This window comes from Hemibagrus wyckioides, linkage group LG22, assembly GCF_019097595.1.
Source record: "Hemibagrus wyckioides isolate EC202008001 linkage group LG22, SWU_Hwy_1.0, whole genome shotgun sequence".
Taxonomy (NCBI): domain Eukaryota; kingdom Metazoa; phylum Chordata; class Actinopteri; order Siluriformes; family Bagridae; genus Hemibagrus; species Hemibagrus wyckioides.
Genome location: NC_080731.1, coordinates 11,364,728 through 11,384,829, shown reverse-complemented (window position 1 = coordinate 11,384,829; position 20,102 = coordinate 11,364,728). Strand labels below are relative to the sequence as shown.

General features: G+C 37.4%; 2 protein-coding genes across 2 annotated transcripts; both read left to right on the top strand.

Annotated features, from left to right (window-relative positions):
* The first annotated feature begins 162 nt into the window (after window positions 1-162).
* LOC131343738 (arrestin domain-containing protein 3-like) lies at window positions 163-6,116 on the top strand. Its single transcript, XM_058375656.1, has 7 exons — window positions 163-517; window positions 2,424-2,465; window positions 2,673-2,733; window positions 3,534-3,681; window positions 4,070-4,166; window positions 4,278-4,534; window positions 4,645-6,116. Exons 1-7 carry the CDS (start codon window positions 250-252, stop codon window positions 5,113-5,115), a joined length of 1,344 nt encoding a protein of 447 aa, XP_058231639.1. The 5' UTR covers window positions 163-249; the 3' UTR covers window positions 5,116-6,116.
* Window positions 6,117-8,591: 2,475 nt separating this feature from the next.
* On the top strand, window positions 8,592-16,600 carry LOC131343505 (arrestin domain-containing protein 3-like). Its single transcript, XM_058375237.1, has 7 exons — window positions 8,592-8,929; window positions 11,156-11,197; window positions 11,380-11,440; window positions 13,166-13,307; window positions 13,780-13,876; window positions 13,986-14,242; window positions 14,715-16,600. The coding sequence occupies exons 1-7, from the start codon at window positions 8,671-8,673 to the stop codon at window positions 15,243-15,245; spliced, it is 1,389 nt and encodes a 462-aa protein (XP_058231220.1). The 5' UTR covers window positions 8,592-8,670; the 3' UTR covers window positions 15,246-16,600.
* The last annotated feature ends 3,502 nt before the right edge of the window (window positions 16,601-20,102 follow it).

Genomic DNA, 20,102 nt, shown 5'->3' with positions numbered 1-20,102 from the left:
CGCAACTTCCTTTACTTTATTATTAACAAAGAATTTATCAACCATTCTCCAAGCCAATTTAATGTTGTGGTCAGATACAATAATAAGGTAAGGAGGAAGCGACGTCACTGTCATTTCTCCCTCCACACTCACTTGACTGGAAAGTCCACACCTCTAAGGGGAAATTCCTATTACACTACTGCATGTCACCAGTGTAGTGTTGTTCATCGTGCTCATGTCTATTCAGCTGTCCAGCCTCGAGTCAGGACAATGTCTGGAAGTATCAAAACCTTCTCAATAAAGTACGATCCGATTAACGAGAGCAACACGTTCACGAATGGAGACACTATCCAGGGGAGACTTGTTTTGGAAGTGAGCAAAGAGGTACGGATTGAGAAACTGTATATAAAGTGTAAAGGGGACGCGAATGTCCACTGGACCGAGTCAAACAGCAGCAATAACTCGGACGACTCCTACAGCGCCCATGAAAGATACTTCAAACTCAAACAAATCATCATTTGGGACAAGTCGAAGATAGGTAAGCACTAATAACCGTGGCTGTGTTTTATTTTGATGACATGCAGGCTCATCTTATTTGTTGTAAACAGTTTGATAGCTCGTTTAGAGTTAAGAGTTATCTCTTAGAAATGCTCCTATTGTTCATATATCACTAGTCAAAACATCCTGCTTAAGTTGTTGTCATAAAAGTGAAACTAACACTATATATGTCTAAATCTTGTTAAAGTGGGATTAAAGTGAATTTGGGATATCCGGTTTGTTTACTTCTTGAAAGGCGTGTCTAAAAGGCATTCAGAGAGAAGGGACGTGTTGCTGTGGAGGTATCATCATCATCATCATCATCATGGGGTTTTAGTTTTTTAACCTTTAGTACAGAGGAGTCCGATCTTATCCACAAAGGGCCGGGGTGGGTGCAGGTTTTCATTCCAACCTGAGCTGATGCCACGCCTGAGCCTACTGAAAGCCAAGATCAGTTGATTAAGCAGGTGGAATCAGGTGAGGCTCCTGCTTGATTGGAATGAAAACCTGCACTCACACCGGCCCTTTTGTGGATCAGATCGGACATCCCTGCTTTATTATGTAACCTTAGAAAGGTGTATTGTGCGTGTAATGCTGTAGAAAGGGCATTGTAGTCCAGTTTATGTACCACAAAACAATTTTTAATGTATCCGAAAGGTGAAGGCTAGATAATAAAGGTACAAATAAGAAGCGTACCACCCCAGCTACAATGAAAGGTGCAGTTTATGTTCTTTTCTCCCCATCCTGAGAGTATAGCGAGTGAGAAAGGGTCTTACACTGAAATATTAGGACACATAGATAATAATGCTTTGGACTATAGAATAGTCTTTTTAAAAAATTTCACCTGCAGGAATAAGTCTTTCAAAAGTAATACAAATGACTTTCTAAATGCAGAGCTGAGGATTTGTATATGTTCGTAATGCTAATTAAAAAAGTTCTTTTAGTAAATCGTGACTTAGTTTACTTTGTGCAAAGCTTTACTCACTTTTCAGTATACTTCACCTGTCAATATTTCACCAACAGGTGGATTTAGCATTGAAATTTCTTTTTTGATTAGAATGGAAACCTGCACCCACACCGTCTCTTTGTGGATCAGATTGGACATCCCTTCTATAGTCTGTAACCTTAAAAAGGTGTATTGTGCCTTTAATGCTGTAGAAAGGGCATTGTGGCTCAATTTATATCATTAAATCATTGTAAAGGTATTCCAAAGGTGAAAGATAGATAATAAAGGTACAAAAGAGAACCATACCACCTCAGCTACAATAAATGTTACAGTTTATTTCCTTTTTTCCCCCACTCTGAGAGTGTAGTGATCAGAAAGGGTCTTAGGACACAGATAAAAAATGCTTTGGACTGTAGAATAGCCTTTTAAAAACAAATTCACCTGCAGGAATAAATCTAAATTAATTAATTCTAATAATTAGGAATAAATGTGTATTACATGAGAAAGTTCTGCTTTAATATTCTTTTGTTCATTATTCATTTGGAGGCAACAGGGATTTGAAAACATGTGATCGACTAATGGATGCACAAAATGTTCCTATATCTGTTATCAGAGCATTGCCTAAAGGCGTTGTACATTTATTTTCAACAAATGTATCGTGCCTTGTTGGCTCCTGTTTGCTTGTATCGCTGTGCTGGAGAAAAAAATGCGATAAGACATTTGTGAGTCAGATAATGTGAATCAGATATGGCTACTGCTTTTCACAAACAAATATTTTATTTGAACAAGAGTTTTATTTGGAAAAAGCCTGGTTAATTAGACCAAATGGATTCGTTTTAAAATGTTACCCATGTAACTCATACATCTTTAGAGGGCTGTATATTCTGTGCAATATCAGTATTGCAAAAGCCAATAAATCTTATTCTTATAGATCATAAATTGCAGTGTGTTGTCTTTACAGAAGGAAATGGAGCCACACTTGTAACAACAAATGGGGAGAAATGTAAGTGTATTCTTTTATTTTATTTATTTATTTATTTATTTTTTGCACAGATTCCTGAGTACTATAAATAGTAATTATAAATGGAATTGGTGCAAGTGCAGTAGATTTAAAGTATGACGTATATTTAAGCATAAAAAAACTTTTTTTTTGGTATTTTGGTTTATGAGAACTGACACACTTACTTTTTTCTATGGTTTGAATTTACAGACAACAATTTGGTTACTCCAGGACACCATACCTTTCCGTTTTCATTTCAGCTTCCTCACGGGTAAATAATTCCGGAGAAAATAATGCTGATAATATAAAATATAGTTTGCTGTTTTACTCTACATGCTCAGTTTAACAGAAAACATTAAGATGTCCTAGATCCTATAATAGAAAAAATAAGGTCCTAGATCTTAATGTCAGTGGATATACACTGACCTTAAAATTTAATGTCATTTTAATGTACACTTGCTCATTTATGCAGTCATCCACTCCAATCTAGAGGCTGATGTGTATGAAAATCTATGTAAATCAGAGGTTTCTGAAATATTCTGCAATAAACCATGCCACAGTTAAAAACACGGAGATCACAATTTTTACTCAGTCTAATGTTTGATGTGAACATTAACTGAAGCTCTTGAGCTGTATCTGAATGATTTTTCTGCTGTTGCCACATGATTGACTGATTGGATAACTGCACAAATGAGCAGGTGTTCCTAATAAAGTGGACAGTGAGCGTATCTAAACTTAGTCATGCCCAGTATGAAATATTGTTTATTGACTAGTCTGTGAGGGAGAATTCATTCATTCCCTTTGAATCATTTCACTCATATTCCCATACCATGTGATATTTTGTGAACATGACCCATGTCCATACTTGCATAGAAACTAAATTCACATTAACAGAGAAGTTGGCGAGCTTGAAGCAAAAATGAATTTCGAAAACATGTCACAGAGGAGCCATGTTCTCAAAGTATGGTCTCAATGTTGAAAATGGTCACAATGATTCAATAGTAGTATGCCACTTCCTCTAGAAAATGTAAAATTCACATGTAATGACATTATTATTATTTGTTTTTGTAGGAACACCCCATCATCTTTTAAAGGATCTTACGGATCAATTACACACGTCCTTCAGGCCAAACTGAGTAGATCATGGAAGATGCCTCAGACTGCAAAGAAAGAATTCATCTTTGTGTCAAAAACTTCTGAAAATAGTGCTCATTTAATGGTATGTGCTTATGATGCTTATAATGTTAAATTACATTCAATTGAACCAAAGCAGGGCAATGCAGTACAGTGATAAGCTTATTTCTCTCACAGCTTCAGGGTTCTTGTTTCAATCCCGGGCTCAGGTTTTGCCTGTGTGGAATTTTAATTTTGAATGCTCTCTCTTAGTGTGCTTCTGTGAATTTTATCTGGGTTCTCTGGTTTCTCTGACCCCAGATATATTCCCACCTCATACCCAGTAAATGCTATGAGATCATCATGACCCTGATTAGAATAAAGCAGCTGCTGAACATGAATGAATGAATTGAAATACAAATAACAGGCTATTGCTATTGTGTTCTGTGTACTGACTTTAAATACATTTTCTTTTTTTGCTGTTCTATACATAGACTCCACTTTCTGGGTCCATAGAAAAAAAGATGAAACTTTTCACCTCTGGAAGTGCCTTAGTCAGAGCATCTACTGACAAAAAGGGCTACATGCAAGGTAATTTTACATTACACAATGCCTTTCCTAAGCAATAGACAAGAGAGAGGCTGTTAAAACCTACCATTTTTTTGTTATCTAGTATTTGTCAATTCTTCATTTTTTTTCCAGGTGAGAGAATCAAAGTTGAAACCCATATTGAAAACTCTACATCTCGTGCTCTCAAGCTCAAATTCAAACTTGAACAAAGACAGACATTCTCTGCCCAGGGTAAGCAAAACTATTCAACAAAAGTCATTTTCAAAGCCGTGGAAGATCCCATTCCATCCAGGTCCAAGAAAACATTCACCAGTAGACTGAAGATCCCTTTAAACCTGGATCTAACCATCACAAACTGTGGCATTATTAAAGTGGAGTACATGCTCAAGGTAATGATGTTATATTTTTTGGATAATAATCTTGTACTGTTATTAATGTTACTGATATTTTCATGAATGTGCTTTTATGCATTTATCCTTCCTTTCTTTCATATTTTAAGGTGTATTTGGATGTTCCCTACGCTAGAGACCCAGAGATTATATTTCCACTGATCATTATACCAACAGGCCAGTACTGCATTCCACAGCAAAGACTTGAAGCTTCCCATAGTAGTCAAAGCAGACGTCAATCATTACAGATGGGTTCTACATTCCAACCAGCACTCGTTCCCTTTCCCCTTGTTCCTGCTGCTGCCTTTGGACCAGCTACAAATGTATACCCGTGTGTATACCCCCAGCCAGCCAATCCAGATGAACCACCACCTTCCTATGCAGACATCTTTCCAGACTCAAATGCGTCAGCATCAGGATTCCACCCATCTCTATTACCCCTTAGTCCTCCACCATACACCACTATGGATTCTTTACATGCTTCTCAACACCATGCACCAGAATATCAAACACAGGAGTGTCCAGGCGCCACTGGTTACTGGCAAAGTCCAGCAAATCCAGAGCCTTATAATACTAAATAGACTGCATTGTCAGAACTGCATTAATCACTTTTTTTCAGTGCAATACATAATAATTTTGAAGTCATCACAGTTGATAAGTCAGTGCTGTTTCACTTCGGTAGGGTCAAAATGTTTTCTACTTTTCCCTATTACTTTGTTTACATTTTTTATGCATTTGTAAGATTTTATAAACCAAAATTATGAAAGAAAATACCAAAAGTATGTCCATAAACCTACAGTATATACGTGTGTGTGTGTGTGTGTGTGTGTGTGTGCATGCATATGTGCCAAAATAAAAGCAGATGAAGATAAAAGAAAGGACATGATAAGCTATGTTGACCTATCTGTGAGGGATAAATAATGATGGTCACTCAGGAAATTCTTCAATCAAATCTTTAACTACTCCAAATCAATTTGATTTATTGAAAGATTGAGGGTTTGAGGGACTGAAAAAGCCATAATAAAAAAAAAAATGTATATCAACTGTACATAGTGATATTTTATGTTTTGTATTATATATTATAATGGTTGATATTCTCTGTGCTAGGGGTGCAAAGAATAATGCAAACAAATTAGTGATAGAGGGATCCTTCATATAAAGGTGACCCTTGTTTATTTAGAAATGATTTTGAAGTTATATTTTGTATAGTTTATTTAGGGAGAGAAATATATATTGTAGAAAGTACAGATGAGGATGAGTTCCCTTTTGAGTCTGGTTCCTCTCAAGGTTTCTTCCTCTTGTCATCTCAGGGAGTTTTGCTCTGCCACTGGCTTGCTCATTAGAGATAAATATAAACTTAAATTCAAACTCTGTCATTTTTATTCTGAATTTTTGTATTTCTGTAAAACTGCTTTGAGACAATTTCCATTGTTAAAAGCGCTATACAAACCAAATTGAACTGAATTCAAGCATGTCAAAGCCTTCTCAGGATCTGAGCAAAAAGTTGTAGCGACAGTGTTCGAATACTCTTAAAATATCAGGTGCCTGGCATGATTTAGCGACATGCTAAAAATCAAATGAATATTATTTCCTTACTTTTCTGATTATTTATTAATTCCTGTCATGGTAGCTCTATATACAGCACAGAACAACCCTAGCCATCAGCCCCAGCATATCACATGACCTGTTTTCTGTTTCATCTAATTAGTGTCAATATTTATGTTCTGGGTTCATATGTCTTATAGTCTAGCTTTTGTTGTGTGTTGTCATTTGTCAAGGTCATTTAGTCCATATTTATAGTCCGTATTTAGTTTTTGTTTGCATATTTCATTTGTAAACTGATTTTTACTTAACTAGTATGGTATGTTTATTGACTTCACAGTAATAAAAGAAAAGAATACACAGCTTTTCTCAAACCTGTTCATGCTTCATATGACCAAGCACCTAGTATAGCAAGCACACCCTAATCATTCCATTGCCAGAGTTTAATGCAATCCACAAATGACATGCGAGTCCACTGATCTGTGCAAATGATATGGCTTATAGGCAATCTAGTCAATGTTTATACTAGTAAGTCTTCTTGTGTTTACATTTGCATACTGATGATACTAATGATAATATGCAGAAATCCACTCATACCCAACTTGATAAATGAGCCCCAGGGTATCTGCCTATGAAGACTTTTTCTTTAAAAGGATGAAACATGAAGACCAGAGAGCAGTCTCTGTGAGAGCTGTGAAGAAAAAAAACCCCAAAACAACAAATGCCAGTGACATCAACAACAACCAAAAAAGGGCAGAGCTGAATTGTTTTACAATCGACTGTTGAAAGAAAGCAGAAATGTAGATGCCATACCACATAAAAATCAGAAAGTAAGACTGGAAATCACAAAGAAGTATAGAGATGAAATGAGATGTGTTATGAGAGAGGACTGTAGTTCCCAACTCATCAACTATCTGATTTGACAGATGATTGGGGTTCATGATCATTTACAGCAGCAGGCGCTGGGTGAAGTCCTGTGCCATGTGTCATCAATCAAATGAATGTTCACAGAATTGACAAATTTATGCTTCAAATGTCATCATCAATCAAATAAATATCGACAAGTTATAGTAATAGGTTAATGAGATCTTATTTAATATATTATACACTATATTGCCAAAGGTTTTGGGACACCCTTCCAAATCATTGAATTCAGGTGTTGTTTTTCAGTGGTTGGGCTTGGTCCCTTAGTTCCAGTGTAAAGACATTTTGGAAAATTTCATGTTCTCAACTTTATGGGAACAGTTTGGGGATGACCCCTTCCTGTTCCACTCTCTCATCCATGTCTTTATGGACCTTGCTTTGTTCACTGGTGTGCAGTCATGTTGGAACAGGAAGGGGCCATCCCCAAAACCTGAATTCAATGATTTGGAGGGGTGTCCCAAAACTTTTGGCAATGTATTGTATTTCATGGTTCTTAATGTTCTCATGATGAAACTCCTAAATTTTTTTATTTAACTAATAATAATAAATGGTAGATTTTGAAATGCTATAAAAGATGTTTTGATGATTCTACTGATTAGGTATAAATTCACTTTCTTGTTATTTCATGTTCTTTCTTTCTTTCTTTCTTTCTTTCTTTCTTTCTTTCTTTCTTTCTTTACACACATATACTGTACACATACACACCAATCAGGCATAACATTATGACCACCTGCCTAATATTGTGTTGGTCCCCCTTTTGCTGCCAAAACAGCACTGACCCGTGGAGGCATGGACTCCACTAGCTCCCTGAAGATGTGCTGTGGTATCTGGCACCAAGATGTTTGCAGCAGATCCTTGAAGTCCAGTAATTTGCGAGGTGGGGCCTCCATTGATCGGACTTGTTTGTTCAGCACATCCCACAGATGCTTGAGTGGACTGAGATCTGTGGAATTTGGAGGCCGAGTCAACACTTCAAATTTGTTGTTGTGCTCATCAAACCATTTCTGGTGGCATGTGTTCCCCAGGTAAGCGATACACATGCATCCGGCCATCGACTTGATGTAAAAGAAAACGTGATTCATCAGACCAGGCCACCTTCTTCCACTGCTCTGTGGTCCAGTTCTGATGCTCATGTGCCAATTGTTGGTGCTTTCGGGGGTGCACAGGGGTCAGCATGGGCACACTGACTGGTCTGCAGCTATATGCAAACTCGCTCAAATCCTTACGCTTGCCCATTTTTCCTGCTTCTAACACATCAGCGTTAAGGACAAAATGTTCACTTGTGCCTAATATATCCCACCCACTAACAGGTGCCATGATGAGGAGATCATCAGTGTTATTCACTTTACCTCTCTGTGCTCATAATATTATGGCTGATGGTTATATGTATTATTTTATGTTCTACATGGTATAAGGACTTTGCACTGTACTATTTCTGTTTCTTCAATTAAATTTAAAAAAAAAAAAAAATGCTTTTGCTTACAGTCCTCTGTACTGACTTGTGTTTCTTTAGAAAGCCTTTGGACTCTTTGGCCCCTATGGCCTTCCATAGCCAGGAAGCTGTTGAGGAAGTTTGGGAGGTTTTGCTGTTTACGTGATTTCACTAAACCACTCGAGGAGAGAGACGGGGTAGCTTAGCGTGCTGTTAGCTCTGTGGGTGATACACTACAATGTCATCGATCAAACAGCTCACCATCAATTACAATCCGGTAAATAACAGTAACACATTCACAAATGGCGATGTTATTAATGGCCAAGTGGTTTTGGAAGTGTCGAAGGAAGTTACGATTGAAAGCCTTTACATAAAGTGCAAAGGGGAAGCAAAAGTCAGCTGGAGCGAGCGGCGGAATGACCGACATTATCATTACAGTGCTTATGAGAGATACTTTAAACTCAAACAGTATTTCATTCAGGATCCCTCCAAGAAAAGTAAGTCAATGCTGTTGTTTTGTTTATGTATACAGTACATATAAAAAAAGGTAAACAGCTGTATGACCTGTAGGGCGGGGGGCTGGGGTGCGGATGACTGCGGATGTCACTGTGGCTGATTTCTGACAAATAGGTTGTGATAAAAACTGTGTTTTTTCTGCCTCTAAAATGTGTTGACAAATTTTTAGGAAACCGTAAATATATTTAACCCGAAAAATATGTCTGTTTCACAGCGGGTGTGTTTTATTTGCTCTCTAATCTTCACTGGGCTTCCTGCACACAGACTGGTGTGTGTAGGCGGTCGGTAAGCCTCGTGCTCCTTCCTGCTCGTGATTTTTTTTTTTTATCTCAGGTGATAAGAGTTCTGTAGAAGTCTGTTTCCTCCAGGTAGAAAAAGAAAATAAAACATGCAGCACATATTTCTTTTTATTTTATTTCATGAGCAAATATATGGCAGAAGTGGACTTTTCTTAAAGTCCAGACTTATCGTGTGAAAATTCTTATTTATAACCTTAAACTTTATACTTGTTACCTGTTTTTATCAGGTTAAGTGACTGACACTGTAAATCATTTGACTCCTTTTCTTCTAGTCATTAAAAGATCAAATTATGTTGAAATTGGTATACCAAAAATAATGATTTATTAATTGAAATGTTTAGATGTTTTTTTTTGTGGTTAATAGGAGTTATCCCCTTTACATATCTACAGTATGTTAGATCAGACATAGCTGATTAGTTTATTCTACATAACAGCTTTGACCTATGGACTAGACTACTACGATAAAGATGGACACTTACATAATTCACTCATATATCATAATGTTAGGATAAAAAGGAGGGTAATAAGAGAGAGAGTCTAAGTCAAGACTTTGACATACTGCTGCTGATATTAAAAACATACACCGATCAGGCATAACATTATGAGCAGTGACAGGTGAAGTGAATAATACTGAATATCTCCTCATCATGGCACCTGCTAGTGGGTGGGATATATTAGGGAGCAAGTGAACATTTTGTCCTCAAAGTTGGCGTGTTAGAAGCAGGAAAAATGGGCAAGTGTAAGGATTTTGACAAGGGCCAAATTGTGATGGCTAGATGACTGGATCAGAGCATCTCCAAAATTGCAGCTCTTGTGGGGTGTTCCTGGTCTGATGCACGTGGAGAGCGAAGGCTGGCCCGTGTGATCCGATACGACAGATGAGCTACTGTTGCTCAGATTGCTGAAGAAGTTAATGCTGGTTCTGAGAGAAAGGTGTCAGAATACACAGTGCATAACGGGTCTGTTTTGGAAGCAAAAGAGGGACCAACACAATATTAGGCCCGTGGTCATAATGTTATGCCTGGTCATTGTATATAAATAAGCTGATAATATTTTCCAATAAATAAGGTATGTTACAAATGTATTGAAGAGCTGGGAACAGTAACTGTTTAAAGCCATTAAGTATTTTAGAGATTAATCTATAAATGCTATTGAAAGTGTGAATGGGTGTGCACGATGCTCTGTGATGGGCTAATGTCCCTTTGAGGATGTGTTCATGCCCAGTATTTCCAGGACTGGCTGAATTTCTTGATTCAGAGTGAGGAAAGTTAATTAATTTGAGAGTGAGACAAGTGCAGACAAGAAGAAACATACACTCACCAAGCACTTCATTGAGGTATCCAGGGATGTGGTAGAATGGCAGATTTGCGGTATGAAAGGGCACCTGAATAAATCTACAGGTATTGTGCAATGCAGTCATATCAACATGAACCTGAATTTCAATGGAATGTTTTTAACTTCTTGTGAAATCCATGGCTTGAAGAAGTGAGAGCAAAGGAAAGCTCTACTCAGTATGAGTTTAGGGATCTGTGAGTGTATTTTCTCTATTTGATGTTATCTTAAGTGTAATTTACTGTGGATGACAGCATTAACCAAATGACGTAAATGTAGCTGGGTGTGTTCTGGTTCAACATAGCTAATGCTTTCCCGTCTCAGAAAAGCTTTTAGTACATTTTAGTCTTGGGCATTATCGCTGGGTGCATTATTATGTATTTTTTTGGCATGTTCATCTGTTCTCATTTGGTCATCAGTGTCCCGCTTTTCTTTCAATCCTAATGAAATGACTGCAATTACAGGAATCTTTTATCTTAATATGATGCGCACATTCTTATATTAACCATCCAGTAAAGACATACAATTTCTGAAGAATTAAACTTTTAAACACTTTTTGTTTTATTGTTTTTCAAGAAAATGAAGATCCCGGGGTGATATTAATGGGTGGAGAGATCTGTAAGTATTTTCTGTATTATTCCTCACATTACCAAATTGGAGTAAAACATCCATCCATCCATCCATCCAAATATACATTTTTTATGCTTGTACTTTCTGCTTTTCCTATTCAATTGTCACATTAGCTGCCTTATTTTGCCATGCCATCCATCTCTTTTTTCTTTTGTTTTTTTCACTTCCAGACAGCAGTGTGGTTAAGGCCGGAAAGCATGTTTATCCATTTCAATTTCAACTGCCCCATGGGTGAGTATAGTGATTCTCAATTAGCTTTTTAACAGCCTTTAATGGATTTTAGAGATGTAATGATCCACTGTGGTGACTCTTAAAGGAAGCAGAAGAATGGGTTTTAGGGATGTTTTAGGACGGAAAACCTCTTATTGTGAGAAATACTAAACTGAAGTAGTAGTAGTATTACAAAACCACTAGTTGTCCAATGTTGAAATTTAGATTTTTTGTTCTGTTTTCCAGGTTGGTCAACAGATATTTAGACAATATTCTTAATGGACACCGTGCTAAATGTTTTGCAGCATTATTGCTAAAGCTGAGAACAAGCTACCAAAAGAAATTTAACACAACTCATTTTAGTAATGTAGTCACGATGCTACAGTGTTATTTGTCTTTATTCATGGGTTTGCATTGATTCACTTTAATAGTATTTTGTATTTTTACCATTCTATATAATTAATGGCAGTAATACAAAAGAACTGCTTTTCACAACATTTTCTTGATTGTACTCTTAGTTCTTGACCGAGGGACTAAGGTTGAGGATGTGTTTTTCAAACCACTTATGTAAGTTGCTCTGGATAAGGATGTCTGCTAAATGCCCTAAATGTAGTAAAAAATAAGCAGTTTTAAACAACATGACTGTATATTACCTATGTAATAGTTGTTGTATAATATATTACATATATAATAGTTGTTCTTTCGGCTGTTCCCTGTTCAGGTTTTCCAAGAGCGGTTAATTTGGTCCACACATTTAGATTTGGCACAGGTTTGATGTGGGATGCCCTTCCTGATGCAAACCTCCCATTTAATCCGGGCTTGGTACTGGCACTGAGACTTAACTCTTCAGTGGCTGGGTTAGCTCCTTGCCCGGGAATCGAACCCAGGCCGCGGATCCTGCCGCTGGACCACCATTAAACCTTTTGTATCTTACACCATTACATTAGTTAGCCTTCTCATGCATTTGAAATGGAGTAAGAAAACAAATGTTGTCCGATTCATCACACCCCTAACCCGGATAAAGCAGTTACAGCAGATGAATGAAACCATTAACTCATGACAAGATGTGGTATTTACATATTGCACAGACCACTAAATGGAACCTTTGTTGGGCCTGGGAGGATGGGTAAACAGGAAAGGGAAAACAAACTGGGTAACAGGATTTGTGCCCTTTAATGGAAAGCAGTGTTAGTGTGTAAAGACCTTAGGAACTGTATGGCTCTGCATTGATTTCTTGTGGTACATACCATCAGTTGAACTTGAAACTTTTTACACCGCCTAAACACTGAGCTACAGTCCAATCTAATATAGTTTTGGGCTCAGGTAACACCAATGTTCAGTTTGCTGTTCAAACATCCTCCCTGTTTTGTAATGACACAAAAAGCTTTCAGTCTTGTGTTTGCCTGGGCATGGCAAAGTAGATGATATCTTGAACCACACATTCCTTCAGCATGCAGCAGTCCAACATGGCATACAGCAAAACAAAGACTAATCACTCAGGAGGTTATAGTGATTTACATAAATCTATATTACATAATCAGAAAAGATGTGCAAGAGTCTGGCTTGGATTTACATAGAGCACACATTGTGATTAAAAGATCAGCTACATGTTTAAGTATTATTATTACAACATGGAGTATGCAGAACTCCAAAACCCCAAATATGAGTTCAGCTTTAAATATTTTATAGAATTTTACATTCATTAACATTATATACAAATAACGTCTGCTATTTTCTGCACCATAGAAATTTTCCACCATCTTTTGATGGCTGTCATGGCTCAGTAAAGTACCTTCTGGAAGTCACAGTGGACCGTTCATGGAAGATAGACCGCACTGAAAAGACAGAAATTATCTTTGTGCCAAGGATTAATGGCATTAATTTAATGGTATGTGCAGGTGAAAACAATCCTCTATATACTTTTCCTCTATAAAAGGCGGGATCCTTAACACCACAATAGTGCTCATAGTCTAGGCTTGCTCATTAAATGGACGATTTGTTAGATAAATTAAACTATGATGCAGCTAGGCTGAAAGCAATGTGGCTGGCAGATTAAGTGGATTTCATAATTCAGATTTTGTGTAATACCAAACCAAATGTACCACACATAACAAACTGGGAATGTTTTGTATTGCAACATTAGAGAGAATTGAGAATTACAGAAGTCTGTTTTCTTCACTTTTAGTGGCTTTTTTTAATAGCTATCTATCTAATCTGTGTATTTACTACATCTATGTAAACTTAGTCCAGACATGTATACTGTTAATTATGTGATATACTTTTAAAATGGTCTAGTTGTACATGTGAAATATAGTCATTTAGCTATATTTCAATACTATATTTTGTTCTTTGACACTCAGAGCCCACAGAGTGGAACTGTCGGCAAGAAGATGAAACTTTTCACCTCTGGAAGCACTTCAGTGAAAGCAACAATTGACAAAATGGGTTATATGCAAGGTCAGCTAATGTCTTGATTAAAACAAGAAGCACATATGAAATTCATGAGAAAAGTCACAGCTATGTGAATTTGTTAACCTCCTATTTCCGTATTCTGTCCATTTCAAAGGTGAAGTCATCCGGGTTACCAGTGACATCGATAACTCTTCATCCCGTGATCTCAAGCTGAAGTACAGTCTTGAGCAAGCACAGTCCTTCTTTGCACAGGGTCACTCCAAATATTCCCACAATACTATTTTCAAAATTGTTGGAGATCCCATCCCATCTGGATCAAAGCAAACAGTCAGCACGAACCTGACGCTTCCAGCCAATCTGAATTTGAGCGTTACAAACTGTAATATTATGAAAGTGGACTACATATTTAAGGTACTAATGTCTCCCCCTCATACAGCATTTTTAGCTTCTAAATTCAACAATGTGTAATTTAACTGAAGCTATATTTCATATATACATACGTCATACTGTACAAACAAACATAAATAATAAAATATACATAATTTTCAATATCCTTGGAAATCTATGAACAAATTGTACTGATTGACATTCTTAAATCCAAATTTAAAGTTGAAACTCTTTCCAACTCATTCCAAGCTTAGAAAAGGACATCAAAAAGTTCTTTTGTTACATCACCAGACCAGCACAAGCTACAAGAACAATTTCATAACTTTGCATTAATTTGCAGTGACAAATAAATATAAAAGAACAAACTTTTTCTGTAAAAAGCCTCCAGCAGCATTACAAAGCCACTGGAGTTTCATGTCATTTGTCACTTGTCTGCATTAATTATTTTTATATTAATTATTTTTAAAATATTTTTACTGTTTTTTTTTCCCCACAGGTCTATTTGGACGTGCCTTATGCTAGTGACCCAGAGATCAAAATGCCAGTCATCATTCTTCCTGTAGGCCATATTTTTCCTCCAGGGCAATCTCAGTCAGATTTTCATCCCCATGGGAACCCAGGTGCATCAGGATGGAACCAGCCTCCACCCCAGTCTGGATTTGGGCCCAGTCCCCCAGGCACTAATTTTGGCCCAGCACCAGGGTTTTACCCCAGTCCCTCCCCATCGCCTATGTGTCCAAATCCAGACGTTCCTCCTCCATCCTATACAGACCTCTATCCAAATCCAAACACAGCAGCCTCAGAATTCAATTCTGGACCATCAGCACCACCCTTTAATCCTCAGTACGCTCCTATGGGATATCCAAATCCATCGGTCCCTCAGCAAAATCCAGTACCGAGTGCTCCACAGTTCAGTCCAGGGCCTGCTATCCCGGGATATGTTCCAGCAGGAGCTCCCCCCGGGTTCTGGCCAGATCCAAATACACAACCAGAATCCTATCCAACTAAATCGCCTGAGAAACATTAATAATCTGAAAGTTTGATGACACATGAAATTGTGGTATGGATGATGCATCATATATGTAATGTGTGCATATTATGTTAGGCAAACAATATTAATCTAATTTTATTAATACTCCATACATGCACATCATCATCACCACCATTATTATTATTATTATTATTATTATTGTAGCAGATGCTGCAAAACCACTACAGCCTTCATCCTTATTGTGGTGTCAGTTGCATCATACAATCAAATTTTTTATGCTAGCTGCATATGGCATAGCATTTTGAATTCACTTCAGTAGGTTCATGATATTAACAAATAATTGTAGTTAATTTTGTATAATTTACATTTATGGCATTTAGTATGAATGGCATATAAATATATGTGAATTATATAGGTATATATGAACACATTATTTTTGTTAGCTTGTGAAGTAACTTTTTTTTATAGAAAAACACTAAGATGCATGATCTTATATTGGCCTAAATGGATGCCAGAAAATGGTGCTGTGCATGTTCATGTCTTGCCAGATGATCATTAAGTAAATATTAAGCTGTGAATCATTCAGGTATTGACAACAACCATGCTTTTTACGGTTTTTACAGCACTCTGTCAGGCAAACAATTCACTCAAAAACTTCAGAAAGTTGCCTTAAATAAAATAGATTGAAACATATACACTATTAAATTGAGGCTAGTATAATTTTACATCGCTATTCTCGAATATGCTTGATAAAGAAACCCAAAGGAAAACTGGAGGAAAGCTTTAACAATGTATTCATATACTTTTTGACTCCACCTATATCAATGCTGTGACAAAGTAAACAAGCAAGTTATAACTGAAGCTACAGAGAACTGGTTTGCCTGTTTGTTTTAGGCTTTTCTCAGTGTCATGCTTATGAAGGCAGACAGTTATTTTGCCTCATTACGATCTACCTCTATGTCTACTTGCGGCCATTTTGTTTTCACCTTAAGGTTTTTACCAGAAATATTTATCGCTTGGTAAATGAAAAGATTCGTTCTCAGTGCATCAAAACTGTCACAGTAATATAATCAGCTTTATACCCACCAGTGAGTGCCCCAATATTATTTTCAAAGTGTTTCCAGTGGAGAAGGTGGTATAAAAAATTAGTTTACATATGTAAAAAAAAAAAAACTAAAATAAACTTCCTAAAAAATTTCATCATACATCTAAGCTAAAACACAAATTTCCCTTTTACATTTCTTAAGTGGTGGCAGGATGGCACCACCACCTCCAGACTGAATGTTTTAATCTACTGCAGATTATTATATTAATAAATCTCATTTATATTCAAGTTATTTTTTTTAATGGATTCAAATAATTGTGGAGAAAAAATAAATATGTAAACTGCTTTTTTTTTTTGTTTTATTGGTCTGGCTTGTCTTTTGTGTTTTGTTTTATTTTGTTGTCAGCTATATTTTGTGTAATTATAAAAAGAATTATAAAAAAGATATTTTATATTATAAAAAAGAGAGTCTAATTTGTGCATACTGTATAGTACAATATTATATTATGCCTATGTGTTATGAACAAAATGAGCTTGGCAGGCTGCTTGTTGACTTAATTGACGAACAGTTCTGCAACGATATGGACTTCACCGTCAACATAAGATGACTTATGTTGAGTGTACTGTACACCACGCCCTAGGTAAACGTGCCTGAAGTCACAGAAAGTGAGTAGTTATGTTTTTGCAGTTCCACTGCATAATGTATCTTAGTCAGGAAAATGACCTTAATAAAGGATCTCATTGTGCACCCTAAATTCTCACTGATCCTAGGAGAAATCTGACTGGGTATGAGCTCTTATACTCATGAAGTACTTATCAGTGCAGGAAAACAATGCAATCTTGCCCTGCATTTTCAGTACTCCCCTCTCAACAGTACAATTGAGGATATAACAGTGATGGCTGGTTGTGAAATTAGATGAGAGGGCTTAAAAGCCTAAAATCTAGCAACAGATCAACAACAAAACTATTACGTTTGATGATGCAGGGAAAATGATTACATATACACGTATTATTACTACTCTGTTCATATTCTGTTTCCTCTGAATGTCCTTTAATGTTATTGGAAAACGTGTGCTTAGTATTCTGTTGTTAGTTTCTCCTCCCAAGTCAGCAAATCTTCACACCCGAGAATGTATTTCATATGGACTTTCCTGATCGGTGTTAATGATATTTTATGATTGAATCGGAAATTTGGACTGAATTTAAAATATCAGAATTTCAAATGGGGAAAAATATCTAGGGGTTATTTTACTGTCTCAAGTGTCACTGAAAGGCTTCTCCAGCCTTGCTTTTACATAACATTCTCTCTAGTTTTCTTTTGATCATCTGTGCACTGTTTCCACAAATGTACAAACAGTATTAACAGTGAATAATTAAACCTTAAATATATGACCTATTTATATTCCTCTATATATATGACCACCTGCCTAATATTGTGTTGGTCCCCCTTTTGCTGCCAAAACAGCCCTGACCCGTCAAGGCATGGACTCCACTAGATCCCAGAAGATGTGCTGTGGTATCTGGCACCAAGATGTTAGCAGCACATCCTTTAAATCCTGTAAGTTGCAAGGTGAGGCCTCCATGGATTGGACTTGTCTGTCCAGCACATCCCACAGATGCTTGATTAAATTGAGATCTGGGAATTTGGAGGCAATATACCATTCAGGCAAACAGGCATAACATCATCATGGCATCTGTTAGTGGGTGGGATATATTTGGCAGCAAGTGAACATTTTCTCCTCAGAGTTTGACAAGGGCCAAATTGTGATGGCTAGATGACTGGATAAGAGAATCTCCAAAACTGCAGCTCTTGTGGGGTGTTCCCGGTCTGCAGTGGTCAGTATCTATCCAAAAGTGGTCATGGGTGGCCAAGGCTCATTGATGCACATGGTGAGCAAAGGCTGGCCCATGTGTTCCGATCCAACAGACGAGCTACTGTTGCTCAAATTGTTCAAGAAGTTAATGCTGGTTTTGATAGAAAGGTGTCAGAATACACAGTGCATCGCAGTTGGTTGTGTATAGGGCTGCATAGCTGCAGACCAGTCAAGGTGCCCATGCTGACCCCCGTGCACCGCCGAAAGCACCAACAATGGGCATGTGAGCTTCAAAACTGAACCACTGTGCAATGGAAGAAGGTGGCCTGTTCTGATGAATCACATTTTCTTTTACATCACGTAGATGGCCGAGTGTGTGTGCGTCACTTACCTAGTGCACTATGGGAAGAAGGCAAGCCGGTGGAGGCAGTGTTATGCTTTGGCCAATGTTCTGCTCGGGAACCTTGGATCCTGCAATCCATGTGGATGTAACTGACACGTACCACCTACTTAAGCAATGTTGCAGACCATTTACTCCCTTTCATGGAAAGGGTATTCCCTGATGTCTGTGGCCTCTTTCAGCAGGATAATGCACCATGCCACAAGGGGAAAATGGTTCAGGAATGGTTTGATGAGCACAACAATGAGTTTGAGGTGTTGACTTGGCCTCCAAATTCCCCAGATCTCAATCCAATTGAGCATCTGTGGGATGTGCTGAACAAACAAGTCCGATCCATCGAGACCCCACCTCGCAAATTACAGAACTTAAAGGATCTGCTGCTAACATCTTGGTGCCAGATACCACATAGTTTTAATAAGAAGGAAATATAATGGAAAACCTAACCATGAAAGCCTCACGAATGAGAGAATGAGATACATCACTTTTGCAATGAGTGAATTTGTCCACTAGGGGGCGACAGCTGAGCAGACTTTAATCAGTCCAAGCGCGTGAAGTTATTTAAAACAAATTCTGCTTGTTAAAATATTCTAACCTGTTTATTTTGCGAAATACTCTTGTGCAAAATATGTATAAAAGATTATGTCATACAAAATATTATATTTAGAAATGTTCTCATCTTGTTTAATGGCGATTAGGAGATGGACCTATGTTGGGTTTATTATACTTTTATACAACATTTCCACACTGTACACTGTAATGCCCTTAATGTTATCTACCTCACATGAGTCTGAGTAGTAAAGAGTGTACAGCAGAAAAGTTATGAATCAGTTGCATGCAACAGGTGTTTATAAAAACTCTCAACAATAAAAGCGTCAAGTACGAGTATAACCGCTAGGTGGCGCATTGAGGCCTAATAGATTACACACTGCAACAGTCTTGCGAAGTAATTGCATGGACATGGACAATAACAAGTAAAGAATACTTGCAGCACTTGGTCCAAATAAATAATGCATGACTTCTTTTTCTCAGTAAAACCATCATCTTCATCATCACCATCACCACGGAGGAGACATTTGTGCTTTGTTTAAAAAAAAAAAACCCAAAAACTTTTAATACATTCTATATAATACACACACATAATGCATTGATTTCCATTCTGTAAAAAACTCCATTACGTCTAATGAGCTACTCAGTTACTTAGTAGAGGTCAAGCTTTTGATCCACCTTTTTTTCCCCATCTAGTGGCCTCGGGTATTTTGTTTAGCTTCCTTATTATGAATCAATAATGTTTGAAACTCTCTAATTTTAGCTTTATTGTTGTGCAGCATTAGTGGCTGAAATACAGAAGTATCCCTTCTACCAGCTGGTTAAGATGGTCAGTTTGATAGATGGTCAGACTATCTATCTATCTATCTATCTATCTATCTATCTATCTATCTAGAAGTTCTCTGGTAAAGCAAAAGAAAAAGTGAAATATACGATGTTGTCTCTCCCATTGCTCAGCTGTTCGCTGTACTGTGTGTACTGGACAGGGGAATGCCCCCTCCTTCGAGCCGGGGGCGGATAGAAAAGTTTGGCGCATGCGCAGTAAGTTGTTTTTCACCAAAACCGTCGCTTAAAGTGAGCAGGGCGAC